We start from the raw sequence: 18987 nt of genomic DNA, 5'->3' as shown, positions 1-18987 counted from the left end.
TGTGATAAACTCCCCTATTGCATCCCCTTCTAGCTGTAGTTTGCTGCGATACAGTTCAGCATAATAATCCAGAAATAAACCATTTATCCCCGGCTGCGTGTATACCAACTCTCCGGATGGAGCTGACAATCCCAATATAGGCGTTCCCCTGGGGGTCGGATTAGTTAACCATGCCAGCATCACGCCTGTTTTGTCTCCCTCTGCATGTACCCGCGCCCGGTATGACTTGTAGTCAAAGGAGCGCAGCCTCTCCACCTGAACCGCCATTGCCTCTCTAGCCTCCAAGACTTCCCCCTGTGCCCCCAAGTCCTCAGGGAGTGCTCTCTCCACCTCACGCAATTGGAGCTCTGCCACCTCTACCTTGTTTAATAGTGTTTTCCTCACTCCCACACTTTTGGTTATACATAAGCCCCTCACTACTACCTTGAAAGCATCCCACACGACTGCCACTGTTGTGGCTGAGCCCTAATTTTCAGCAAAGTACTGAGTTATACCCGTGCCTAATTCATCACGGAAAAACGGGTCTTCCAATGCTTCCGGCCGCAATCGCCAGGTCGGTATCACTGCTCTCTCCCGGGCCCATCGTATCTGTGCTAATAGCGGGTTATGTTTTGACACTGTCCTAGTGATGTATTCGCTAAGGATCACTTTAGCATGGACATCAGGGGACACAGGATTGCATCGAGCCTCACATGCAACTCATGGAGGCCGGAGTAATATGAATAACCCCTCTCCTCTAAATGATGCGCATGTATCTATCAGCCCCCAATTATCCTGCCATGTGTGCCAAACCTTAGAGAGTCTATGTATTGGGGCGTCGGGAAGCGGGGTGGGACCTGTCCATCTCTACATCCGCAATTGAGTTAAAGTCCCCTCCCATCAATATCGAACCAGTCAGGTATGGGGCCAATTTCTCTGATAGGTGGCCAAAGAAAGTGGTCTGATCCACATTGGGTGCATATATGCTGCAGATCGTCACGTCAACGCCATTCAAGCGACCTGCCACCATCACAAACCTCCCCTCCGGATCCACCAATTGGTGTAGCGGTTGGAATGAGATTCCCGCTCTTATCCATATCAATGCACCTCTAGCAAAGGCAGAGTAGGTCGTATAAAACAGTTGGCCCCGCCACCTACGTTTAAATGACAGCCCCTCATTGCGATTAATATGTGTTTCCTGAAGAAAGGCTAAGTGAATACCCCGTCGTGTCAGATAGGCATGAACCCTATGACATTGATGCATGGTGTGGAGCCCCTACACATTCCAGGTATTAGATTTTAAATCAAGTAACGTCCCCATTGCAAAACCAGTTCCTCCCAGACATCCCCCCCTCACAGTGATGCACACCGGTGGATCTAACAGAACAGGTGCTACAAAGCTAGTACCCATCCAAATTGTTATTCTAACTATTCTGTTAGTAAAAACCACAGAACCACACCCACACAAAATTAGGGGAGAGGGCCTAGAGCTTCAGAAGGTCAAGCTGCTATTCCTCCATCAACTCGCCCTATACCCCCCAAGTAATTTAGTCGGCCCCTTCCAAGGCAACTACACGACGGAATCTCCCCAACCTATTCTCAACTGACTATATAAGTCTCTCAAGTCATCAATGTCTCACCATCAGCTGGCTCAAGGAGGGCCATCCAAAGACTGGTATCTTTCCCCTTCTCCAGCCCGCACTCCTACCAGCCCATCTGTGTCGTCAGGCATCCACCATCTCATGTGCTGTCCCATCTGTCACATGCGGCAAGTGACCACTTCCTGTCTCTGATTCTGCTGTGTCCGATCCCAGCGAACCTTTCTCCGAGCCTAACTCCACAGGTTTCTCTAGTCATTGTTCTTGCAATATGGCCGTGACGGCCTGCAGGGCAGCGGTGAGCTCTCTCACACGCCTCGACTGACTTGGCCGCGGCCCCTCCACATGTGCGCTCATGCCATTACCCGCCTCCCCTGTGCCTGCTCTGTATGACTCCAACCGGGTCCAAGCTTCTTCAGGACTATCCTGAAAGTGCGTCTTGCCATCCATGGCTATCCTGAGGCTATTCTGAGGCGCGCTGGGAACATAAGGGAATACTGGATGCCCTCCTCTCGGAGCGCCTTCTTAACTTCCAAAAATGAGGCTCTGCGGCGCTGTCCCTCGAGCGTATAGTCGGGGAACAGCGTCACCTTGCCATCGCCCACCTTGTATGGACCCATTGTTCGTGCCTTATGTAGCAGGAGGTCCCTAACTTTATAGTGGAGCAGTCTTGCCACCACTGGTCTGGGCGGCCTCCCAGAAGCAGGTGGTCAAGCTGGAACTCTATGTGCTCTCTCCAGAGTGTAGAACGACCACAGGCCTTCGGGTGCAACCTCCATCCTCAATCAGGTCTCCAGGTAGTCCACCATGCTGGTCCCCTCCACTTCTTCCGGTAAACCCACCACGCGGACGTTGTTCCTTCGATTCCTCCCTTCTGCGTCCTCTGCCCTTCGTTCTAGGATTTGCAAGCGATTCCGGACATTCGCCATCTGAGCTTCCATCGCCTTCTGAGCAGGTTCCGCCTTTCCCAGGGTGACCTCCATCTGCTTCACCCTGTCCACAAGCTTCGCATGGTCAGCCCGGAACACTCCAAATCCCTGTGCCACATGCGCCATGTCCAGCCGGAGAGCTTCCCTGGTGTCGGTAATGGCCTTAAGTATTTGATCCACTTGTTGATGCAGCATCCCCTCGGGTTGCTTCGACAGCCCTTCCTGCTTTTCTGATGCACCCGTCTCTTCTTCCGGCTCAGGGGCCACCCTCGTCTGCTCCCCCCGAGTTTCCCCATTGGTAGTTGCAGCGTAAGTTCCAGCTCACAGATAATTCTCCTCGCAAGTTCTAAGGATGTGTGTGCCCAATGACAGCACAACGCTGTGTGTCTAGCTGCTATGGCCGCTCGCGCCAGCTCAGTTCTCCCTCTCGCCTTGCTAAAGTCCACCTCGCCGACTTCTCTCTTGAGCACCCCCAAATGCTGTTCATTTAATGCTCCAACTTTGCGCCTGATGTCACTCACATCCATAGGTCAAACACAAGCCAGTGCTCTGCTAAAATGTCGTGCCTTTCCCGGTGCCAGTATGCCTGCCCACCAGGGTTGGGGAGGCGGTCTAGGATCTCATATCATCATTATGGCCCATGCTAAGGTCCCGCCCGCCACGTGGTCACCATAGCTCTGAGTCCGCCCCACGGAAAGACTCAATCAGCTTACTTCTGCCATTGCGCCCTCATTGTTTACCGGCCAGCCATCCCAGTGTCAGGGGCGTAACACAAGGCCCCGCAGCCCCCGCATTGCGGGGGGGCCACGCGAGGGCCACTGGCTCCGGGGGGCCCCCAGGGGCCCCTCACGTAACATGCTGCTTGCCGCACTTGCACACACAGTGACAGTAGTAGGGCTAACTAAGGGCTGGCTGAGTGTGACAAAATAAGCAGCGTGGGCCGGCCGGAGTTTGAAATGGTGGCGGCGCATGGCGTTGGGGGCCCCGACAGGGCCGGGCCAGGGGGCCCCTGCGAGAGTGCGAGTCTCAGGCTGACTGGGACTTTCATCTTTTTATGGTGCGGGGCGCGACGCGGGCCGGCCGGCCGCTAGGGGCCCCGGCCCCGGCCGCCGAGGCCCTGGCCGTCGTCAGTAGTGAGTGAGTGAGTGACTTGACTCCTGTGACTGTGAGGGAAGGAAGACGAGGCGGGCGGGCTGGGGGCCCGGCCCGGCCCCGACCCCCCGACTCGAGTGTGATAGTCAAGTCCGAATTTCGGGGGGGGGGGGGGGGCGGGGCCCGGCCGTCTGTCTGTTGCAGGCAGGGCCCAGGGAGGCACCGTGACCGAGGCAGGGGCAGCCAGCAGGGTGGTACACAGCAGTGTGGCAGTGGCAGTGCACGCACGCCACTGATGCAAATAAAATTTATATATCCAATGGTGGTGATTCAATCGATGAATCAGGCGGCGGGACGGGGACGGACAGACTGTGGATGCGCGGCGCGCACACACTTGTTTACTCCAGACTTGTCCTTAATTCTTCTTTCACTTTCATTTGCGATTTCCGCCGCATATGCGCGTGCCGGGTGGGGGGGCTGGGGACTGGGTAGGACTGGCTCTGGCTGGCGAGGAGAGGTGACCAATGATGCCCTTCCCTCATTACATTTGTCAATGTCAGCACACAAAGCACATGCGCAATCCACAAACACAAGGTGTGGCATCAGGGGCCAGGGGCGCGCATAGCCCGCCCACCCCAAGGAGCCAGGCCAAGCAGCCGCCCGGCCCGCCCATAGTCAAGACGACAACTTAGAAGACAAGAGATCGATTTAGAACTTCTAGAAGAAGAAGACAAAAGCCAGCCAGGCCCGCTCCGCCCCGCCGTCAGACAGATTGTCCGAAGTAAGTGTCCCTGCCGCTGCCGTCACCGTCCTGACAGTGACACTGACCTGTTCTGCTGCCGTGCTGTGTGGGGCCTAAAGGGCCTTATAATCCTGATTTAAATTGCCTTGCCCCGGCGGCCCCTGTGCTGCCCTGTCACTGTGTCCTGCCTGGCAGCTGGCTAGCTAGCCAGCCAGCCTCCTCTGAGTCTGGCCTGGGTGTGGCGCATGGCCGCATCATGCCATTCAGGATGGTGTGTCGTGTGTGTAGTGTAGAAGAGCGAGCTCCGCTCCGGACTGGTTGGTAGAAAAACTTTGTTTGAATTGAAGAATCATGGGCAATTAATTCAATGGCGTTGGCGAACGGGGCATATATATGGGCGGGCGGGCGTCTCTGTGTGAGGTGTGGTAGCGTAGCGGCCCATAAGAGAGGAGAACGTTTGTTACTCTCAAAATGTGGAGGGGAGCAGGCGAGCAGCAGTAGGCCCGGGCTAGGATTGGAACGGAAGGCAGGGGGTCAGGTGGTGGGTGGGTGTGTGAACAGTGTGAACTCTGGAAGGTTAGGTATCGCTATCATTCCTCCAAAGGACCAGGGGTTGGTATTGTAATAGGCTGGGGGGAGGCCGAGGGAGATCATGAGAGTGGCACTGGTACGCCGCGCAGCGTTGGATGTCTGACAGTCACTCTGTGCGCACCGGTGCCGGTTCAGGTAAGGTTGTGTGAGGTGGAAGTGAACGCTTGCAAATTGCAGTGGGCACTCTGTCTGGTCTGCAAAGTGCAATCATATATGGTGCCATTCACTAGTGGTGCACATGCCCACACGATACTCTGCATCCTGCAGTTTAACCACTTATGTCATCATAAAATTGATAACGTTTTAAGTTTCCCTGGCTTCTTGCTCCATCTTAAAACTCAAAATGGCGTCATGCTTGCTGATTCCATTATTTATATGAAGAGCATGTAACCCATAACATGCCATGTACTAACTAATATGCTCCCCACATTGACAGTTACAGAGGGCTGGGTGAAATCTTGGAGACATGGACGTATTAATGAAGTTAATGAAAAAGGCATGCAGAATTATTAACTGAGAATTCAAATGGAGGTGCTTGGGTTTGCCAGAGTTTTTATTTATTATGCCAAGCATGCCATGTATTCATTAATGTGGGAAGAAAAGGCATTCCATTATGCGCGTTTGTAACTGCCACTTAAACAGGCATTATTATACACAGTCCCCTGAAGCCCTGCAGAATAATGTGACTTTTACCACAAAAAAGGGCCAGGCCGAGCTGCCGTGCTCCGATAACTACTCCACAACAAACACTGGCAAGGAAGAACACGATCCAGCCAATACACCGGATGAAACGTCAGGAACAGGGTTTTCATAAGCACCTGAACATTCCTCTCTTCCTCACCCGGAAGCCCTCCTCCCAGCTCGGCTCGGCTCATCTCCGTTCAGCGCCAGGGAACCCCTACCAGATAACAGTGAGCTCCAGAAGCTTCGTCCATAGTAGTTCCATACTCCATAGTTACCTTACCAAGGAATATGAAATATACAACTGGCTGAACTTTACCTAGAGATTCTTACACATGCTTTAATGATATAAAGGAAAAAGAACGAGCCCGTGCCATGATTTTCCAAAATGCATAGTTCTCCAAGCTACAAAAATACAGACAGATTGCTCCGTAGAACAGGTGTGTGTCGTTCTGCTGTAACGTATATTCCTCATTTTCAGATGGCCTGGGAATATTCCAGAAAGATTGACAGTTAAAGATGCTTGACCTCGAGTGTCTGCTCGGGGTCGCCCTGGCTGGCCTGAGCCTGGCGAGGCCTGACTGAGCTGACTCCTGAGCAGCAGCAGAGTAGTTTATTTTTTTCGCTGTTTATTTTTTTCTGTCGACAGTCTACTCGAAACGAAATTCAGATCGATGATGAAATGGCGGCAGGACAGGGAGCGAGCCGAGGGTGGGTGGGTGGATGGGATGATGCGTGCGCGCGGCGCGCACACACAGTCACACTTGTTGTTTACTACCTCCACTGGCACTCTCAAGTGAAGTCCCGACTTTCACTTTCAATTCTGCCGACTGCCGCGTATGCCTCGGGGGCACTGCAGCAGGGGCAGGGCAGGGCCATGTGGTAATGTGGGAGCAGTGGAGCAGCAGGTATAATATTATAGGGCGTCTGGTCTGTGAGGTGGTAGCCTGGTAGGGGTAACCGTAGCATAGCATGCATCCTGGATCCTGCCAGGTGCCCTCAGTGCTTGCAGGAGAGCTACATTAACAATACTCCCAATAGAATTATCGACAAAAGTTACATTAATTCATTTTCAGATGTACTTACATTATTTTATGTACAGGCGCTTTTGGGTGCATAAAGTAATGTATAGCCGAAGATTATGTCCAGTACTTGAAAATATTCATGTCACTAATCTTGTCGAGATCTGTTTAGCTCTTTCTGTGGAGAGAAGGTCAGGGAGTGGCACTGGCACACTGTGGGGGTAAGGTGGGAGGTTGAACGCTTGCATTCAGGAGGACGTGCAGGGTACACAGTGGGTGTCTAATGAAAGAAAGTGGCTCTCTGTGGAAGGGAATGGGATACAGATGTCATGGGGAAAGTATGTGTCTATGAGAGGAGGACGGTGGCTGTTTAGAGGCATAATTTGGATGTCTACGTTAAATGGGTGTTTACAAAGAAGGAAGGTGTATGTGTGTAGGAGTTCAGGGTTCAAAGGTGAACGTGAATTGACTTGTTAAGTCTTTAAAAGGATACAGAGAATGGGTTTTGGTAATATGGGATTTACATTTCACCCAGCGGGTCCCATACAGAAGGGTGCCTTAGAGAACATAGTGTGTGTGTGTGCGTGTGTGTGGGTGTGTGTGTGTGTGTGTGTGTGTGTGTATGTGTGTGTGTGTGTGTGTGCGTGTGTGTGTGTGTGCGTGTGTGGGTGAGTGTGTGTGTGTGAGTGTGTGTGTGTGTGTATGTGTGTGTGTTCAGGATTCCGAAGTTTAGACACAGAGTCTCAGAGAGGCAAAGAGCACACGGAATGTCCACTTTCATGGAGATAAGGGTGTGCACTAATCACTATGAGCCTCATAGAAGAGACAGCACAGTAGCTCAAGATGTCTGTAGGTATCCGAGGGTCACGACGAAGCCTGTAGATCTCCAAGAGAAGACTGCCCTAATATGTTCGGGGTGTTTAGGGATCGTAAGTGAATACCCTCTGTGAGAGCTATATACGAAGGTGCAAAAGAGCACAAAATGTGGTTGTCAGAGCACTGCAACCACAGGAGTATACCATGAGCCACAGAGGCGGCTGCAAGAGATCATGAGTGCTGTGTGTGTGGGTGTTTTAAACACCATCACCACTCTTAAGGGGTGCCTCGCATGTTCCCAAGCAGTGACTGTCTACAACTAAGAATCTAAAACACTCTACAACAAGCATTAGCATAGCTAATATGTCTCGCCTTTGGGACCTTATAAGTGTTTAGCCATGCAACAGTTAATGTTGTTGCAGTAAGGATATTGTGCTGCTGCTGCATAACTAAATACTTATAAGGTCCCAAAGGCTAGACCTATTGGCTATGCCAATGCTTGTTTAATTATTTTTTGTCGACATATGCACACCACTTTTAGACCTTAGCACTGTTACATTTTATTGCTTTCGATCTTTTAATGCCTTTTGCATGAGTTTAAAAAACATCACAAGCTTGCCAAGGCCAGACCTATTGGCTTTGCAGTGCTTGTTTTATCATCACCTTAAATATCAAAGGGTGTGTCAAACCGCACGGATTTATAGAATCCTTCAGAATGGATTTAGATGTTTGCAATGGGTAAAGAAATACACACTGTGAAGGTCCATACTAAGCTTAAGTCAAAAAGAAACATGCCATCAGAAGACACACAAACCTTGCAGCCGTCCATTCAGTTAATGCCTTCTTGCATCTGCCTTCAAGACAGTCCTGCATTCTTCGCTCTCACCATCCTCATCCAACTGATGAGTGATTACCTCCTCAATCCCATGCCTTCCGCTATTTCCTTCTTGTTTTTTTTTCTGCTATTTTACTGAGTTTTAGATCGCACGAACTTGACCCGAAGATATCTGCTATCAGAGCGCTTTACATCGCACAAGTTGCGTCAGCGTTACATGAGGACACATTCATTTTTGTTAGGCACAGGGAGATTAAGCGATTTTCACAGGATGTTCAGCGTCATGCCTAGAGTCAGTCGGACCCAGTTCCCCAGATTCGAGGTCGACCACCCCAGCCGTTAGGCCAACTCCTCTCCTCTCTTGCATCTCTCACCTTCTTGCATCCATTCCTCCAGTGCCTGCCTTCAAGTATCCCTTACTTCTCTGTACATGATAACTTAGTATGGTTAAGCTCCCGTAGTGTTTAATTATAATGCTTAGTATTTTCCTTCCTTTTAGGCAGTATTGGTGAAAGAAAACCCACAATTACAATCTGTGTGGTGTACACAAAATATTCTTACTTCTACCTTCATATTCGTGGACTCTACTACTACATTGACTTTCTACAATTACATTTTAATCAAAGAAATGAGCAAACAGCCAAGAAAGTATTTAAGCGGTGCTCAAAAGCGGCAAATTAAATCAAAACAAGAGGAGTTTACAGCCAAATTTATGAAAATTGACTCTATGTTTAGGTCTCCAGGTCATCATGACGCATCATCATCTCATGCATCATTACCGGAAGACGATGCAGCTACCTCATCAACAGGAGACAAAGCAGCCTTGCAAAAATCCCAATTGGTCCCTCCACATGACCAAAAATTACAGTGCTCTGATCAAACCACAGATGTACCTTATAGCATTGAAGCACCAATTGTGGCAGCACTGCAGGCAACAACTACTACTACAGGAAACATAGAAAGCAAAAGTAAACAAGCTGTGTCAGCAGTGCCTCAATCTATTACAGAAGGGGTCGGAGAAATTGTAGGTACACCAGCTAGGCCTACACTGCTACGAGTGACTGAAGGAAGCTCAGAGACTGAGGCTATACCATCAGCAGACGAATCGCTGAGTCTAAGATTACAACCAAGTGAAGGAAGTGCTGAAATTGTAAGTGCACCAGATGTATCAAAAGAACGTGAAGAACCTTCAAATGTGCTGCTTGTTTCTGAAGTATTGCCAAACGTTGAAGAAGAAAGTGAAGACCTTATTAGTAAGGATGTAGATTTAGACTTAGAAGAACTAGAATCAAACAGTACCCAGTTTTGCCAGGATTTGTACCCGAGTGATAGAGGGAACTTTTTAGACAAACCTTGGCATGATACCGAGGTACGAAGGTTTGTCATTGCAAGTGGCCCATGCAAGCCTAGAGGACCCTTCCCACGAGATAATAAAAACAGGTGCTTTTCCACAAACTACTACTACAAGGAAAACAGGACTGGAGATAAGACTCCAAGACTGTGGTTGTGCTACTCTTTAAAAATGGACAGTGCATACTGTGAACCTTGTTGGTTTTTTGGAGATAGAAAACTTTCATCCTATCAGCAAGCATGGGCTAATGGTATAAAAGATTGGCAAGGCATATCTCAAAAAATTAAAGAACATGAAATGACACACTCACATTTAGCGGCTTGTGCTGTACATGGAAGATGGAGGCAGGATGAGACGATCGATACACAACTGGAATCCGACTACAAAGAGCAGGTCAACTATTGGACACAAATTCTGAGTAGGATCATCGATGTAACACTTCTGTTGTCAACTCGCAATTTACCTTTCAGAGGACATAGAGAAAAACTGGACGAAAAACATGGTGGGAACTTTCTGGCAGTCATTGAACTTTTGAGCAAATATGATCCTGTTCTAAACCATCTGATCACAAGAGAGAGTAGAGTTAAACACTTGAGTCCTGCTATTCAAAATGAGCTGATTGAAATGCTTTCAAATACAGTGCAAAATGAGATCTTAAGTGAAATAAAAAATGCACCATTTTACTCCGTTATAATGGACACAATGCAGGACATTAAAAAAGAAGATCAATTAAGCCTGGTCATCCAATATGTGACACTGTGCCTTAACACTGAGGACATTCCAACTGAAATCAAAATTAATGAAAGCTTTGTTGGTTTCTATAAAATTACAGACCAAAGTGCTGAGGGGATAGCAACAGAACTTGTAAAGCTTGTAGAGGGCAAAGGCTTATGCTTAATAAATGTAGAGGTCAGGGATATGATGGTGCCAGCACAATGAGTGGTATATATAGTGGAGTGCAAACCAGAATACGGCAGAAAGAACCCAATGCAGTCTATGTACACTGTGCTGCTCATAACCTAAATTTAGTCTTGAATGATGCCTGCATGCACATTCCTGAAATTGCAGAATTTTATGACATTATACAGAAAGTCTATTTATTTTTCAGCCAAAGCATCAAACGTTGGGAACTTCTTACGGTTATAAAAGAGACCACAACTCATTCACAGCCAACACTGAAGAGACTCTGTCCAACACGTTGGGCATCCAGACATGATGCTCTCCATGCTGTACGCTATCGTTTTATGGACATCATGAAAGCACTCACTACAATTGTACTGCAGTCGAAAAAGGTTGAGGAGCGCGCAGAAGCTCAGGGTCTTAGGAAGTGCATGGAGACTTTTGAGTTTGTGGTAATGGTTGTAATCCACTCCAAAGTTCTGGAGACAATAAATATTGTGTCGAAACTGCTTCAGTCTAAAGATCTGGACCTTTTACAAGCATCAAATATGTTAAGTACTGCAGCGAATACATTTGCCACTTTCAGAGAACAGTTTGACGATGTTAAAAGCTCAGCATCTTTACTTGCAGCTGCATGGGGAATTCAATTGCATTTCACTCAAAAACGACCACGACGCAAAAAAAAGCACTTCGATGAACTCTGTGAAGACCAAAGGCTGTGCAATCCTGAGGACAATTTTAAGGTGTCTGTGTTTTATGCTAACATAGATATTGTTGTAAATCAGATACAAAATCGTTTTGCTGGTATGAACACCATAATCCAATGCTTTCATTTCATGATGCCTTCAGAAATCCTCAGAGCTAGCGAGGAGGAGTTGTTTGAAGCAGCCATGACCCTGGTAGCTCATTATGAAAAAGACTTGTCCCCAGACTTTCCACAACAACTCATCGCTTTCAAGGCAGTGTTGAAAGAACAAATACAACTTATCTCAGGTGGCACAATAAAGGATCTGGCTGACCTTTTATTTTTGCGAAACCATGCAATTCTGCCCAGTGTTTTGGATGTTGCAACAGCACTGAAACTTTTTCTAACAATTCCAGTTACTGTAGCCAGTGCAGAAAGGTCATTTTCAAAGTTAAAATTAATCAAAAACTACCTCCGAAGCACAATGACGCAGGAAAGGCTGTCGGGGCTTGCAACTTTAAGCATCGAGAGCGATTGAGCCAGAAAAATAAATGTGAAAGCTTTAAAAGAAGACTTTGCACGAAGAAAGGCCAAGAGGCAAACATTCTTTCAGCCCAGTACATCTCTCCAGTTCAGTGAACCAAGCATTAGTAGCCTTCAGCCACCAGTCTAATTTGCCAGTCACTCTTCCTGATGTAAGCAGTCTTCAGCCTTGTGTTCACTCTAACTATTGTTTTTAGCTGTATCACCCTTAAAACTCTGCAATACATTTCATCAGGCTCCTGCAAGTACTGTTCCTTCTTCATGTATCTGTCCTGTGAGTGCCATGAGGAAGCTGGAAGCAGTAAGTAATATAGTATTCTGCCAGTATATCAGACTTTAAATATTGTTCGCTTATATATAGGCTACCCTACCTCAGAATTCTGAACATGTATGCGTTTATAGAGGCAAGAAGAGATTTATTCAGATGAACCTGACATATATGCACCCCCTTGACACTTTTCTTTTGCACAGACAAAAGGGCCAATATTTGAGTAAACAGCTTTGTTTATTTTGCTGCTGAACTTGTTATTGGTCCCTTAAATATTTGCGCCTTTATGCCCAAACTAAAGGGGCATACTTTGTCATAACTGGTTTAATGTTTATGCTCCTAAACTTGTTGTTGTTTTTATCACTCACGTTTAACTATTTGCACCTTTATGCAAAAATAAAAGGGGCATTGTTTGAGTGCCTGGGTTTGATGTTTATGCTGCTAAATTGTTATAACTTTACCAGGCACTTTGAGATATTTATGCCTTCATGCACAAACAAAGGGAATTACTCTGACTAAATAGGTTTAATTTATTTATGCTGCTTTGCTGTCTGCTGTACTTGTTACTGTTTTGATGGTCACTTTGAAAATATTTGAGCCTTCAAAAAGGAAATGGTTAGTTTAAACTGGTTTGATTATTGCATGTGCTGTAGTTGTTGTTTATCAGTTGATTTGAAATATATGTGCCTTTATGCACACACCAAACGGGGAATTCTTTGACTAACCTGGCTTCATTTTTCCATACTGCTGGACTTGTTTTCACCATGGACTTTGAAGTATGTTCACCTTGATGCAAGAAGAAAGTTGGATTGTTTTGCAAAACATGCTTGATTTATGTATATTGCTGGACTGGTGATTGCTTAATTTTGCACTTTGAAAGTATTTGCACGTTTTCTTTTCCTTTACCAACTAAAGTTTGTATAGATTGTCATTAGGTACTTGCTGCTAATATGGTTTGTTTTTATTCTACATACAGTGTTATTTATGGTGTTGCTTGCACTTGTCTGTAATACATGCACTTTTAATCTTTTATTTAGTCATTGTTTACACTACAGAAATGATAAATTAAAACAAACATCTGCATCAGTGTTCTGAAGCATCCAAACCATTTTCTTCCTCAGCCTGGCTTGTTTGCCTGCCTGTTTTGCCGTGCTTACTAATAAAGACATTATCATTGACATTCCTTCCTCAGTTCACGTTATTATCATGCACAACCCTTGACAGTCGCTAGTGTGTAGCATGCACATAATTCAACAGTCTATTTCTCTTGACTTTCGCAGGATACTGAGTTATAGCTGCTGTACTTCTCATGTATATTGTCAGTCGAGTTTTTAAGGAATTACAGGTTTGGGTTTCTCTTTCAAAGTTTCAAGGTATTGTCAATTCTATATCAGACCCTATATAGTTGTTCTTTGTTCTTCAGCCATAGGCAGTTCATGAGACAATAGTATCACTCCTTGGGATTGTTCTGATTGCTGCCTCAGTTAAATTATCTGCTTGTGACAGGATTGTTGCCAATGGCATAGCGTGTATGTTGAGAGTGTTTCTCACTAGAACTTACAGAAAGACAATATAGAGGCATTATATTTAAATGTTGGAGGTTTCAAAGCAAAATATGCCAGATTTCTGCGTGGTGGGGCAAAGTGGTACATGGTGGGCCGCGCCGCCGGGGGGAGGCATGGTGGGCCGCGCCGCGGGGGGGGCCCCCTCCATGTGCTTTGCAGGGGGGCCCCCTCAAGTTTCGTTACGCCACTGCCCAGTGTGCCCTCCATGTGCCAGTCACCTGGGCATAACTTTCTTTAGCGCTAGCAGCGCTGCAGAATCCGCTTTCCTAATGTTCATGGGCCTTACCTCCACACCTTCCTGCGTTTTGTATTTCCCCTGTGCTGCCGCCTACAGCGTGATAGCGCCTCACTCCACAGTTCCCACACCGAGGCCCATCCAAGGCCAGCCCCCCCCTTCCAACAGCACCCATGTGCACCACTCATGTTATGTCTCACAGCTGGCGCTCCCAGCTATCTGTAAACTCAGAATGGCGGCTCACACTGCCACCCACCAGTCTCCCAGCAGCCCGTCCGTGGGAGAAGTGCGCCAGCTATCTTGGGAGGTGGTGAGAGTCCTTTCCGACACCTCTAGTTCCGTGTACTCTCGAGATGCCCCTGCACTGCTGCATTGCACTGCTGTTGTCCGCCCTCATGCGCACCACCAGCTCCCTCTCATGGGCAGTCAAGCGAGCCCTCCAATGCCTCCTCGCCGCTATGGTTGCTGAGTCCATGCTGGTTGTTAGCCCCTCAGTGCAGGCATGTCCTGAATTCACTGAGCTGAACGCGCCGCCTAGCAAGCACACTCGCAGCAGTCGTTTCAGCCAGCGGATTGCCCCTCCGGTCTTCCGATCTAGCTGGGCTCCGACTGACTCACAGGCATCTCAGCACGTCACCTGGGGCAATCAGTCCTACTCCTAACGCTCCTGCAGGGGTCTTCCTCGCACAGCTGCCACCTCCAATGCCCTTCTCAGACCTCCGGTCGCGGCTGTCCGTGACTGCAGCCTGCTCTCTGGGATGCGCCGACAGCAGGCAAGCCCGGTCCCTTAGGGTTCCCAGTCTCTGTTATGGCAGCCGTTCCCTCTGCCGGACTCCCGCAACAAGTTACAAGACGGCTACTTCACAGTGCATTTCCCGTGCGCTACTTATTTATTGTTTCATTTTTATTTATTTATAAAGTTTATAAAACTTCTTCTGGCATGGGCGCCAATTTTGTACCTCATTCGAGCCATCCGGCCGCTCCAGGAGTGCGGGGGCTCTCACAGGTGTCCCAGATCAGGATATGTGCCGGGGTCGGCGCGAAGCTCCGGGCTCACGCGTGGGCCCTCATCCGCTCCATGACCATGCCCCTCCGTGGCTTCAACGATGGTCGCATTTATTTTAGACAGGCCCAGAGGGGCCCAGGTTTTTTCCCTGTTGTGTGGCTATCCCTCCACAGCTGCCCCGTTTCACTAGAGGACAGCTGCAACATCGTAGGGGCTCCCAGATTGGAGCACATTGTCGGTGCTCGGGCTCCTTACGGTGGTGTGCCTAGTATGTTGTTGTTGTGTGTGTTGCGCAAATGCTTTACACATCGCCACTGGAATAAGCTTGACTGCTCGTGCCAAGCTACCAAGGGGGTGAGCAGGAGTTATCTTTAGCGTGCAACTCCCTTGCCCTGAGTAGAGTGGTAGTCTCTGCCTGGCTTTGGCGCAAGCCTTAGCCAACCAGAGATCCCATTTCTAACAATAATGATGTCCTACAGGAGCAGAATGTCTCAAAAACAAGGTGAGACTGGTGTCTCAAATTAAAGGGCGCATTCATTTTTCTCACAGGGACTGTTTGAGCATTTACTTTGCTTCAATATTGTTATAACACAACTAATCTTGTTAGCCTCAAGGTGCTTAGGTCACGAGTGACTGGTGCCAGTGGTTTATAGCAAGACTTTATGCTTACGATGCACATCTGTATGTGGGGTTAAGGAGCAGTTTAGCTGTGATTTTACTGGATGCAACCAATGCGTCTTTGACAGAGTGAAGATGTAATTTGTTTTAAAACTTATGGATAGGCCCCGGATGCAGTGTTACTGAGCCTGCCTGACAATCTCAACACACTCCAGACCTGAGGCATTCTCTTGCGGTGGTTCTTCCACTGCTGCCAGAACGTGCGCTTTGTGCTGCGAGGACTGTCACCATCTCCAGCATGCTCATTTGGTGTCCGAAGCTGGAAAAATCTAGAAGGTGAGGCCGCCCTCCATACATATTATATACACACTATGTGCTATCTAGTCTGTTTTCTGTTCAAGCACATTCATGTGCACTTTGTGCTGTAGTGTGTTCAGCCAACAGTTATACCAGTAGTACACGTACAAATAAACAAGCATTGATTAAGGTATTAGATTTCGCCTATGTGAGTAATTATAAAGAAGATTTTTGTTGTTAGTTATAGCTTGCTGAGTAATTGTACAATAATTTACAGAAAGTCTGTTCAAGTGTTATGACTTGTTTATGTACAAAAAGACAATATATTGTGCTGTTACTAGTGCTATAGTGCAGGTAAGTAATAGAAATGTTTTGAAAAATGAAATGAGAGAAGGAAATATTAGAATAAATCAATGTAATAGCAATATTATGTGTTTAGAGGGATTCTGACAACTGCCACTGCAATGGCATTGCGCACAGAGGAATAGAATTCAGCAGTACACAATGCAGTATTGTAGAATGCAGTGGCATAGATTAGAGTGTTGCATAGTAGAGTGCAGAGGGGAAGAGTCCAGTGGCAAAGAGCAGAGTGGCACAGACTAGAGTGGCGCAGAGTAGAGTGGCGCAGAGTAGAGTGGCGCAGAGTCGAGTGACATAGAGTGCAGTGGGGTTGAGTGGGGTGCTGTAGAGTTCAGTGGCATAGAGTGGAGTGATGCAGAGTAGCGTGTCGTAGAATGCATTGGCATAGAATACACTAGTGTAGAGTATAGTGGCGTAGCGTTCAGTAGTGTAGAGTGCAGTGTTGCAGAGTAAAGTGGCATAGAATACAATGGTGTAGGGTGCAGTGGCCTAGTATGTAGTGGTGCAGAGAGGAATGGTGCAGAGTCTAGTAGCATAGAGTGCAGTGAGGTAAGAGAGCTTCTTTAAAGACAAGAACCCTCGCTCACCCAAGGGTGACATGCTTCATCATTGGGTTCCCTCCTCACACCAGGATCGCAAGGTACTTGGTGTGGGCTACAACTCCCCAATAGGGAGGTGTAGAGAGGTGTTTTCATATGATGAGCAGATGTTCATTAGGAGTGAGGGGCAGAGTGCAAGAAAAATAGAGATGAAACTAACTCCAGAAGGGCACAATCAACTTTATTCTGGTGCCCTCCGAGATAGGGTTAAAAACCAGCGAGGAATGGGGATTTGGAAAAAGATAGACCCTATTTCCAAGGCATACATGAGGACCAAAAAATAAAAGTCACTCTGTATCAAAAAGGAAAAACAATATTACAGGTTTCTCAAAAGGTAAGAACAAAGAGGAACGGGATGGCCAAACAGATCACAGGGTCCATGATGCTCTACAAAATACAGAACAAAATACAGATAAGAAGTGTTCAATTAACATCACACTAAGACAGTAGGGCAATATTTTGATACCTAGGGCATCATTTAGAAGAAAATGATATAACGCTGCACAGCAAGTCATTTTGCTGCACCAAACTGTCATTCTCAAAGCACATGAATGCATCATATTGACAACAATACGACACATCCATGTGCTTTCCTCTGCACTAGTGCATAATTGGCTGCCATGTGCTAGCACAGGCACCCGTGTGTCATTTTGCAAGTGTGCCTGTGTTGTGGCATGACACCTTCCTGTACAAAAACAATAATTAATGGCATTTTCCTCTTTCTATGTGTGCTGCATAGAAATAATTAGGAGAAATAAAAGTATTTCTCCTTGTTACACCACTACTATACATCCCGTGGGGAGGCATAGGATTCTGACACATTCCCAGCTTTACAAAACCTTGTAAATCTGGGAAAGTGTAAAGTTCCATGAATGCTGCATGGGAACACTCACAGCAACATCCATGGAACACCCGTTTCACGTAGACTAATGCATGAAAGGGGCCCATATTTACAAAGCCATGAAAAGCCATGCAGGGTGACTTTAAGTGGCCAAGCCCATTGGTCTGGTGGTGCATCAAAAAAAGTGACTCACCGGCTGTGCAATGTGCTTGTAAATGAGCTCAGAGTGTATTGGTACAGTGCGTCTAGTGCCCATCACCAAAAAAGCAAACTCATATCCATAAATTGTGGGTTGTTTTTCCCAAAATGAGAGATACAATGGACTCTCAAGCCTAGTAAGGTCATATTTGCTGCTTAGCTGTGGTATATAAGAAAAGAAAGAAAAAAACAAAAAGAGGAAAAGAACATTGCAATCATTCAAAGGAGTACTTAAAATGCTATCTACTACATGTAAGCCGCAGGAGTGGAGCAACAGAATATGGGATACAATCAAAATATATACAATATCAATCACTAATGTGTATGTATGGAGGGTGAGGAGCAACCAGAGTGATCAGAGCAGAACTATTTTGATCCGATGGGGGCATCAATATTACCATGATGATTATGATCTGGGTGATGTGACTGGATGTGATAGGACAGCCAGGAACAGGGTGGGGGACCAGTCCAGATACCTGTTGACCAGCGTGGACCCTATATCACTGCTAATCTACAGGGCACAACAAAACAATTCTTGGTGGATACAGGCACAATGAATAGCTCTGTTTCTCATTCACTGGTCCCGGGGCAGCTCTGTCTGGCCAAAATAATGTTTTGGTAGGCTTTTCAGGTGTACCAGTTGTGCGCCCGATCTCAGATGAAGCGGAAATATGCGATCAAGATCCCCTGGTTAAATTATATAAACAAATGCATGTGTGATCTTGGTCATCCCGAGAATTATAATTGTCCTGAATCAATTAATTCTATCACTAGGAAAGAGTTTAAAAAAATGTGTATGAACCACCTGGTGGAAAACAGACTTGTGCTAGAAATTAATAAGCAAACAGTTGACCAGCACAAATTGATTTTAATATCTTATCAAATTCAACCTTATTTATTATGTTGTCTAAATGGTTATGATAGGTATGTGCTAACGCGTTTTAGATTTGGGATTTTTATCGATTAATTAGCTACTATAATAGAAACGACTGGTCAAGAGAGTTATGTTGCTGCCCCTGTGACGACCTATCCTCACAATCTACAATGCACGTGGTACTTTTCTGTACATTATATGCAAAAGAAAGAGCGAGATGGATCCTCCCTCTTCTGAAGGCAGGGTGATTGAGGATATGTCGACCAGCCTTCTTACATTTGCAACTTTTGGATAGCTTTTACAGCGTTAATGCAATGGTCAGTTCTTTTAAAAGTGAACTTACAGCCAGTAAGTGTGTTAGT

General features: G+C 46.8%; 1 protein-coding gene across 1 annotated transcript; it reads left to right on the top strand.

Annotated features, from left to right (window-relative positions):
• The first annotated feature begins 10682 nt into the window (after window positions 1-10682).
• On the top strand, window positions 10683-11759 carry LOC147697770 (zinc finger MYM-type protein 1-like). The gene has a single exon (XM_086936137.1). It carries the CDS (start codon window positions 10683-10685, stop codon window positions 11757-11759), a length of 1077 nt encoding a protein of 358 aa, XP_086792263.1.
• The last annotated feature ends 7228 nt before the right edge of the window (window positions 11760-18987 follow it).

This window comes from Lissotriton vulgaris, chromosome 8 (genome assembly GCF_964263255.1).
Source record: "Lissotriton vulgaris chromosome 8, aLisVul1.2, whole genome shotgun sequence".
Lineage (NCBI taxonomy): Eukaryota > Metazoa > Chordata > Amphibia > Caudata > Salamandridae > Lissotriton > Lissotriton vulgaris.
This window is presented reverse-complemented; position numbering and strand designations above follow the sequence as displayed.

What these genes read in the sequence shown, in the direction of transcription:
- LOC147697770 (XM_086936137.1), top strand. Translation starts at nt 10,683, where the DNA reads ATGCACATTCCTGAAATTGCAGAATTTTATGACATTATACAGAAAGTC.